This window comes from Olea europaea, chromosome 9 (genome assembly GCF_002742605.1).
Source record: "Olea europaea var. sylvestris chromosome 9, O_europaea_v1, whole genome shotgun sequence".
NCBI lineage: Eukaryota > Viridiplantae > Streptophyta > Magnoliopsida > Lamiales > Oleaceae > Olea > Olea europaea.
In genome coordinates, this window is record NC_036245.1 from 11,551,470 (window position 1) to 11,561,383 (window position 9,914).

Here is a 9,914-nt window from a genome sequence, read left to right on the forward strand (position 1 = left end):
ACAAAAGCATCAATTGTCTAGGCACTTGTATATTTGATTTGACGATATTCACTGAAGGCATCAAACCAATATTTAAGGAAGCCAGAAATCTTTGCCAAAAAGGATTTTATGACAGATGAATGAGTCATATTTGGCTTTTTATAATTCTATTGAACACCATGCTTTTATTTATTAGGATCTTGTATTCCACAGATTTGGAAGAATATCATCAAAAGTGAACGTGGTTACCGAAGTATTATTTTATGAATAATAATTACTCACAACATAAGTATCAAACTCATCGACAATTTCTTCATCAATCCTTTCTGGTTCATCAATGACGGAATTTCCTTATTAAGTTTGACTTGTTTATGGTCTGTCAGCCATATATAAAGGAGGATGATCTTCTAGAGAATAATTTGAGGACCCTTCAGGTTCAGAATTGATTTCATTTGTAACAGTTAAGACAACATGTATAAGAGGAATTGTTTTGAGCCTTTTGTAGAAAGGTGGTAATGTGGTTTTTTATTATCATTTATTATCATTTTTCTGGATTTAGCGGAGGTAAAACTTGAGGGTTCTTTGAAATTATTGGTTTAGGATTCTTTGTTTTAGGAAGATGAAGGGGTTTTAACTTGTTTTCCCACTCTTTAGTGGTAAAAAGTGAAGTTGTAGATCCAAAAGTTCTAGTTGAATACATTAGTCTTGAAGTTTGAGAGATATGGTTATATGACTTTGGGTGGTATGAAGTGAAATGTGGGATTATATAATTGTTTTCAAGATAAATAAGTTGACTTTTGAGATTCCTCGTTTCTCTTTTTTGGTTTGCTATCAGAAAACGATTTTGTAGCAAGGTCATAATTTTAGCACAAAGGGGCTCAATTTTTTGTTTACAAGCTTAGAGAAGGGTTAACATTAGTTGTGTTTGCTATTGAAGAGTTATTTCAACTCATTGCTGACTTTGGTCAAATTTTTTCAACAAGAAATTTCGATGAACTACATTTTCTGGCTGCTAATTCAAAACTATTTCTACCCCAGAAATATGGTCAATTGAATCATCTGATTTTCTGGATGTAAGATTTTCGATTTTTTAGGCACGAGTAGGCCGCTCTTTATCAAAAGAGGTCAATGGAGGAAAATCTTATCGTTGAGGAAAATGAAACATAGCTATAGGCATGTCTATTTGTGGAGATGGAGATAGACCATTATCCCAGTTCTATTTTTTATGTGGTTGGTCATAATCATCATCATCCCAACTAGTAAGAATAATGGGTTCATCATTTATTGCAGACGGAGTATATTTGACATAATGATCAAAACTTCCAACAGGGTTTTCTTCATCATTAAACATTTCGAACATAAACATACATCCCAATAATATGTCATGATTCATCAGATCTGAATAAATAGGCATGCCATTTGCATCAAATCCATAGATAGGGATTTCTCTGTTGGAAAAAGCAAATTGTGTTGAGAAACAACGAGGCTATTTAGTTGAGGATTCTTTTTTGAACATAATTTCAACTTCACCATTTGACTTCTTTCTAAAATGATGGGTTGATGACTGGATGTGCATAAAAACTTTTGATGCCTAATGTGCTGCTCATAAATAGTAATCCACATATGTGGGATTAGCTTAATGAGCTTAAATCTGGGGATTTGTTTGGGGACATATATAACTTGGTTGGTCCATTTCCATCTGGATAAGTATGGCATCATCTATTCCCTAAGGAGTGGCAAAATCAAGGGAATGATTTTGGATCTTATGAGCCATCTGATAATGAAGAGTTGCTTTATATGTGAGTGTTGTTGGAACTGTACCAACAATTTAGACCTAAATTTTTAAAGTTGATAATAATAATAATAATAGATCTGCTATTGACATGTTAAAATTTGGAAAAAAACATAATAACAATTATTGTTTTCCCGACATTGAGTATGGTTTCAATGGTACCAATACATGCACGTTGATAATCAATAAATCATGAATCTAGAATAGCAATTCTAGAAACCATCTGGAGTCCCTTTCGTTCATGAAGAGTGAATGCAATTCTTACAGCTCCAAAATGAATATGGGTAAAACTCTTAAATAAGCATGCTTTTGGAAGATGGGATGGTAATTCCAAAGTGACAAACTGCTATTGTTCAGTGATAGGTAAAAGATATTAGTCAAAAACTTCGAAGCTTGGACATATTATTTGATTTAAGATTTTGATGGTGAAATAAGGCTTTGGATAGTTTTAGTAAAAAAGTGATGTTGTTTATTACATGGGAGATAAGGGTTTACGAAAGGAAGATATTTGACTGGAACTTTTTCAACATCAGAAATGTAGGATATTTCATTAAGAGAGTCGATTTTAGAATCATTAGTTTTACAAAAGAAGGTAGAAGGAGATAACATAGAGGAACTGAACGTTTCAACAGACATGATTTACAAGGTGTTCTTCCAAGTTTCTTTCATGCTGGATAACCCCAATAAAAAATAGTAAGACCAAAATAACAACATGGCTTTGATACCTGTATGGTGGGAGTGTGATGTTCTTTATAATACTCGATATTCTAGCTTGTAACAAGCCCTCTTGGGTGACAACACAGGGCCTAACTTTTGGTATTACAAAAATTACCAAACCACTATATTGGATCTTTTGATCAATAGTGTCATTTTTTCTAATGTAGAGGATCTTTAGAGAGGCAACTGTAAAGCATACTTTTGATAATGCTTAAATCTTGATTGTTATCACAATTTGTGAACGAGAAAAAAATTTCAGAAGCTCATAGAGATAAGAAACAAACTTTTTATTTAATATAGAGTTTGAATACCAAACCTTATAGAAACTTACAGAGATAAGAAAAATAACTTTTGAAATCACAAGTACTTGCCTATCTAGTCAAGCTCTACCAATAGGCCCCTTTACAATATTCGTTAAAATGAAATTTTAAAGGAAAATGTATTTTAAAATAGAAAGATTTTATAAGAATGTGTGAATAAAAAATGAGTTTACTTGTAAAATTATTTTGTGAAACATAGTGTGATTGAAATGATTTTTTTGAAAAATAAAGTCCAAATATGAGTTAAATATTATTAAATTAAAGATATACGTAAAGAGAGGAAACCAAAACACCAAAAACATGAAGATCAAAAGTAGAAAAAGAAGTTTCTGTCATTGAGCTCACGTTTGATAAAAATTAAATTTCAAATTTTAATATAAATCAAAGTCAACATTAATTTTAATCGTATATTTTATTGGATTCACAACTTTTCAACCATATATTTAATCAACTTTTATCGAAATTTTCTAAAAAATGATTTTAATTTCCACCAAACAGAGGTTGAATGTATAATCATAAATAATAAAAAAAATAATCTTACACATCAAATTTAGTATATGTTTAATTTTAACCACAAACTTCATAAATTTTTATTAATATCTACTAAGTTTAAATTTTATCCAAATCATATAAGGGTTAAAGTCAGTATAAAAAATATTGATTGTGTTACATGTATATAATAGGCTCATGTAACACAATAGGCTTACGTTTACATACACAATGTAGTGGGATATGATCGGGTTAGGATTCTTTCAACATAATAAATAAAAATAAATTCATTCTCTTTTCTGCACTTCATTTATATGTAAGTCAATGTAACTGTTTATGTGCAAATAATATTATTCCCAAAAAATATGTCACAATTGCATTACTTTTACAACTATTCTTACATCCTTATCTTTTCAAATTATTGATTTATATTTTTCTAATGTATATGTTTCGATTTTTGTTTTCGGGCTCATACTCACTTAAATTTTAAAATTCAACAAATATATTAATAATTGAGAATATTATTCAGCACTATGAGTATTTAACATTGGTCTAGGTGACATTTATCATGTCACTAAAGTATAGTTTCAATTAAATTTAAGGATTTATGACTCATTTATTAGGATATATTACATGTTGACACCTAAATTGATGTTAAATAGCATTATTCTTGCTAATTATTGTAATTGTATCCATGGGTAAGAATCCACTCAACAAGAAATTTTAAAAGTTAAAAGTAGTTTTTAAGATAAAGGGCTCATTTGACAATTTTTTGAAAAGTCAGGAAGAAGTTTTTAATATCTAAAAGTAGTTTTTGGACCCTATGTGACTAATTTTATTTCTTCTAATTCAAAGATTTTTTTAAAAAAATTGGTCCAATGTGATTTTTTGTAAAGGTTCTTCTGATCTAAAAGTATTTTTATAAGATAGTTTTTAAATAAAATTTAAGACAACTTATTTCAAAAATTCTTCTATAGGAAGTAAAAATAAGAGTAATATCAAACGGGCATTAAATTATTTTTGAATATGTTTGGATAATTTTTAAAACTATTTTATCTTATTAAAAAAACTTTCAAAAAGTTGACTTGAAATAATTTTCTCGTGAAAATGTAAAATAGAAGACAAAACAAATGGGCTCTAAGAGCCTGTTTGGGAGTGATTTTGAAAATTAATTTTTTGATCGTTAAGAGAAAAGTGGAGTCCATCTGTGAAAGAAAAAGTCAAATATGACAGTTGAAATAATGAAATAACGGTCAAAAAATTAATTTTTTTGGTAAAAAAATCGAGCCCAAACAGGCTCTAACTATTTTTATGCACACAATATTATTAATATATTATTATTGTAATCCCCGCACCCGTTCATGACCCAACCGCTATAAAACACCCTTCACCGTTTCCTCCCTTGCGTTTCCCTTTGAGTCTATACATAAATCAACACTGTATACTTTTCTCGATTGTTCAGATAACAATCGGATCATCGATTTTCCGAGGTACCTCTTTCTTTTTTTTTTTTCCTTTTTTTTATCGTTAATAATAACTCTTTGAATACCAGTTTTTATTATTATTTTTTATTTTCTATTTGTTGGTCTATGTTGTTTTCATTTTTCTTATTTTCAGATGAACCATCCATGTCTTGCTATGATTTTTTTTTTATGTTAAATAAACTGATTGTTAGTTATTTTGTTTACGATAATTTTTTATTAAATAACTTTTTTTTCTCTGAATTAATGTGCGTTTTTTGTTTTATTTCCGTATGAGATTACGATCTTTACTGGCAGTTTAGTTTTTTTAGCATGCTTGGCTGAGCAGGTGTCATGATAGTATAATTTTTGCTGCTATTTTTTTGACTGTATAAGTTTTGATGGGTATATTTGCTTCTATTATATATTTTTTTTCTTTCTAGATTTCAATTTATTTATTATGTGATGGATTCTTATAGAAATGATTAAACTTCAGCGTGGTTAGATTACTTTACAGTTAATAGGGAACTGTTTAGGTTGGTATTTTTACATTAACTTTTCAGCTTTCCCTATTTGAAATGAGTCGTTCAGTTTTCTCTTTACAGCCTGTTTTGCGAAGCTTAAAAAAAGTGAATTTATTTTTAAATAAGTTTTTGTTTCCAAGGATGTTTGGATAATTTAATTTATTTTGTAAAAAGTTACTTACTTTGATTGTAAATCTTACTTAACTATAGCAATAAATTACTTATTTGCAAGTCTGCGCTAATAAATAAGACTATTTATTTTAAAACTTACTCGTAAGTAAACTTTTTAAAATTAGCCAAATATGCTCTATCCCAGTTGTTTGAGCTACATTATATACAGTTGGATTAGCCTTTCAAATTAATATAAGAACTTTCTGAAAAAGTAAAGCGAACATAAAAACAATGCTGCCATTCGGAGCACATTCATTGTCTGGTGCACTTTCTTGATCATCTTTCTAAATGCTGACTTATAAACTTTTCTTTTACGCTCATTGTAGAGTTTATCGTAATTAAATTATTCCCCATTGGATTATTAATTTTGTACCATTCTGATCGTATTTGTTTGATTTAATATGCCTTCAGTGGTTGTCAATGTTGCTTGAATATGAATGTATCATATCTTATCTTTGTAAGTACCCTTTTTGCTGATCTTTTAGCATCATTCGAATAAATTTCTGCTCATCATTATCTTCCTAGGTCCTTAGTCAAATACCTTTTGAGGTAGTATTATTACGGATTACAACGGTTGCTGGTGGCTTGTATTTATGGAGGATTTGGCCTTCGATTTTTTAGAATCTGTATATATCAGCCTATAGTTCAACCCTAGACATTTGTGATTTACTCGAGCCTGAATTTTGGGACAGTGATGTTTACTATATTGGTTCATCTTCCTTGCCTTTAAAATGAACACGAGTTTGCGAAGCCCGTGGAATGAGGGATGTAACATGACGGTGAGACATTTCTTTGCTTAGTCCTCTCTCTAGAGCCTTCCAGACTGATAATTGTTTCACAAAGCAATTTCCCAGATGACATCAGTTTTTAATTGGTTGTGGTCCAGTACTCATCAATGATAAAAAGTTTTCTATGCAGTTTTTAGAAAATGTCTTAGTGTAGGTCAGCATGGACAAAATATTGGTTTTCTTTTGTATGCATCTTTTGTACCTTGGTGAAACTTTAGTTTTTGACAAGCCTGGAAATCACTTGTTACCTAGACATACAGGATACATATTAAAGTAAATAGCTAATTAGTCTCCTGGTATGAAGACTCTTAATTATAAATATTGTTGCAGGCACGTTTAGTCTATCTGGATGATAAAATGAACAAATTTGATTTTGGCATCTGGAGTGTCCTCCAAGAATCATTAGACTGACCGTGCCACGGTTGCAGTGTGATATGCGTCAACTTCTGAATTAAAAGAGAGAGAGAGAGATTGTAACCTCTGGATTACGTCATTTTTGCAAAATATTATAATTTTCTTGCTTTGTGGAATTTATTTGCGCTGTCAATCATTCTGTCTAATAAAGTGAGGCTCCTTCGAGAGCTCCTTGCCGTTAATATTAAGGTGTCTCTTTAAATTTGAATGGTTCCACATACATTTGGAGTTGGGGAGAGAGGGGGGTTACATTACTCTCTCCATGTTGGTTTATGGTGACAAGGTGAGTGCTTCTATGTCTTTTATGAATTATGTTAATCAGCTCTTTTTTTCAACACAACTGGGCAGCATGGAATTGATGTACTGGGTTGGGCTAAATGTGCATACTACGTGGTTTGTATGATGGAAGAGTGTGTGGTTGATTTGTGGTCATAACGACAAACCTTTAGATACCGAGAGCAATTGGATATAAGCTCTCAACTGAACAACTCAATTTCTTTGCTTGTTGGCAGAAGTATATTGTCATTGAATTGAGCTGTGTGTTGGTTGCTTACCATTTGGTTGACTTTGTTGAGTTAGTGATGCTTAAGCTGTTTATTTAAAGATCATGATCTTACTAAATGGAGGCTGAAATCAGCTTGAGTAAGAAAACAATCAAGATTAATTGCTTATTTGAGTAATATCTAAATTTATATGTATTTATTTTGGGGTGGGTAATTAGCATCATGCCTTGAAGGTTAGTAATACTTGGTAAAATGAGATCTACATCGAGTCACCTTAACTTGTATGGAGTTGTTGAAATGTGCTCTTCTATTTTGTTCATTTATCTATAATTCCATTGTGAGCTCTTCTGAACCTTTTGTGATTGCAGGTTTTGGTCTGCTTGAGAAACAAACTTTCTGTTCTGTGGCTTAGACAGCTATGGGCCGTAGACATGTACTCAAGGCACCTCAGATTTTTGAGACCGATAATAATCAGGAGTGGAATCATGCAGAGCAACCGCACTTGCATATGGGTATTAGCATTTGAATTTCATTTTACTTCCATCGAAATTTGCATATGGTTGATATTCATCATCGATATTTTTTATCCATTAAAAGAATCTATCTAGATGAACGTTTGCATCATAATCATCTTAGAAAAATGTTCTCGCTTTCCCGTAACACCTTGATGGTGTTATCTTGTTCATTCTAACTGGGTAAATATCTTGTCTTTTATGTACTTCATCTTTGTTGTTTCTGCAGCAAGGGCCGGTGGTTCTGATGGCAGTGCACATATTCATCCTGTTGATAATATGACAATCCAAGGTGGACACTCCACTTCTATGTGGACTGCTGCTCCTATGCCGAGTGGACACTCTTCGTCCAATCTTAATGTTGAAATGGCACATTATCAACCACAGGCTCCTGGCCCATCGCATGATCCTTTTCTTCATCAATCTCCTTCTGGGAACTTCCTTATGCTTCAAGAAAATTACCCACATCATGCATCCTCATCCAATCTTCCTCGGCAAACAGTCCCTTGGGTAGATGGTGGTTTTTCTGATCCGACAGTGGTCAATGACAGGGGCCCATATAAGCGAAAGAGCCCTGGAGCCCTTCCAATACATGAGAGTGGCAGTGCTAGAAGATATCATAATGTTGGAAGTTCGTCAGATCTCTCCTTTCCCTCTGACCCATGGCAGGAGACGCAGACGACTGAATCTTATCATACACCTTTGGAGAATCCTCCTAGTTACAGGGTTAATAGTGTTTGTGTTGGTGGTGAAGGTGCTCTGAGGAATATCAGGAGTAGAGCTGAAGTTGACATGGAAAATATTCCGGTCAGGACCCATTCGTCTAGCAATTCTCTGCACCATTCTTTTTCTAGTCTATCCTCTGATCAATCTAGTTTAGTGGATTTCTGTGGGCAGAGTTCAAATGCTCCAACGAGGGAATGGAATCATAGGGTCATATCTACTACTGGTCATGGTATGTCTTCCACCTTATGTAAGGTTTATGGCTTTTCTTCATGTGTAACATGGTAGTAAGAATTTTTTCTTCTCAAATTGCAGATACCATTTTTTACTGTCAAGAGCCCAACTCCCTGAATACAGTGAACAATCATCCTAGTGCTTCCCTAGAGGATGAGGGGTGCCACAATGGTGTTACCTCAAGTAGAAACCCTGTTTTTCCAAATGTACAGCCCAACTCGAGGCCGTCTGTCAGAGGATTTAGGAGTGTTGGTCCAAGATATGCTCCATCTTCCAGACCTTCGGACAACTTGAGCCCTGGTCAAGTGATGACCTCAGATGAAGGGCTGCAAATGGTTGCAGGAAGTTATCCCTCGAGGCATCCACGAGTGTTTCCAACCGTAAGATTCCGCAACATTGACAGAAATGGGAGAAATAGTAATAGATATAGCTCCTTTCCAGGACAGGTATGTGCATACAACATCTTCAAGAACATTGGCTTTTAATAAGTACTCAAGAGTCAATAGTATTTTAACTCCCAAAGTAATTGAAATAAGATGATGTTGATGGGGCAGGCTGCTTACCCCGAAACTCTGTTGTTGAAATTGTCATGATTTATTGATATCTTCATTGTCATGTATGAGAACATAGTAATTTCTATTTTCAATCCATTGGTGTCCAAACCAAGTTTTGTTTGGGAAGATGTTGCTAGAATTGGAAGAAACTGAATCTATTGTTGATAGAATGTCATCTTCTGGCACAACCTTTTTTCTTCAACAATCTAGGGTTTTGACCTATTATAGTCATTAGATTCTATTCAATCAATTCACTCAAATCTCTCTCTCACTCTTGGGAAAATAATATAGGAAATGGAAAGGAGAGATGAGGCAGAGGGGAGAGTGGGGATGAACTATAAACTCGATCCTTCTAAGAAATGCTATCTCCACTTGGACCAAGACAGAACTTTGACTTATTCAAATAACAATTAAGGTGAAGCAGGGTTAGGAACGACGAATTTCTTTATGATAAACAGATTCATTTTGCAAGTTAGTTATTACAGGTAGTTTCTACAAAGGATCGGAAGAGCTTGCCCCACCCATGAGTAACTATTTCATAGTAGCCTCATTAGACCGTACATCTTTCTTGGTATACCCGGATAATAGGTAGAAGCATAGACTGAAACATTCTGAAACTACAAAGATAATTATTAAATCGTTAGCAGCGCATAAAAACATTCCTCCTAGAGTAGCTGTTGTACCGGATTTAAAGGATTAGTGCCCCCCTTAAAACAAGATAACAACAACAAACT

General features: G+C 33.1%; 1 protein-coding gene across 1 annotated transcript in view; it reads left to right on the plus strand.

The window, feature by feature from the left end:
• The first annotated feature begins 4,650 nt into the window (after window positions 1-4,650).
• Window positions 4,651-9,914, plus strand: part of LOC111399675 (uncharacterized RING finger protein P32A8.03c-like) — an 8,425-nt gene continuing 3,161 nt past the window's right edge. Inside the window, exons 1-5 of the mRNA XM_023027126.1 lie at window positions 4,651-4,787; window positions 7,526-7,669; window positions 7,899-8,476; window positions 8,567-8,624; window positions 8,708-9,072. Coding sequence (XP_022882894.1) covers window positions 7,576-7,669; window positions 7,899-8,476; window positions 8,567-8,624; window positions 8,708-9,072 — 1,095 coding nt within the window. The 5' untranslated portion in view covers window positions 4,651-4,787; window positions 7,526-7,575. The remainder of the gene's footprint in view (window positions 4,788-7,525; window positions 7,670-7,898; window positions 8,477-8,566; window positions 8,625-8,707; window positions 9,073-9,914) is intronic.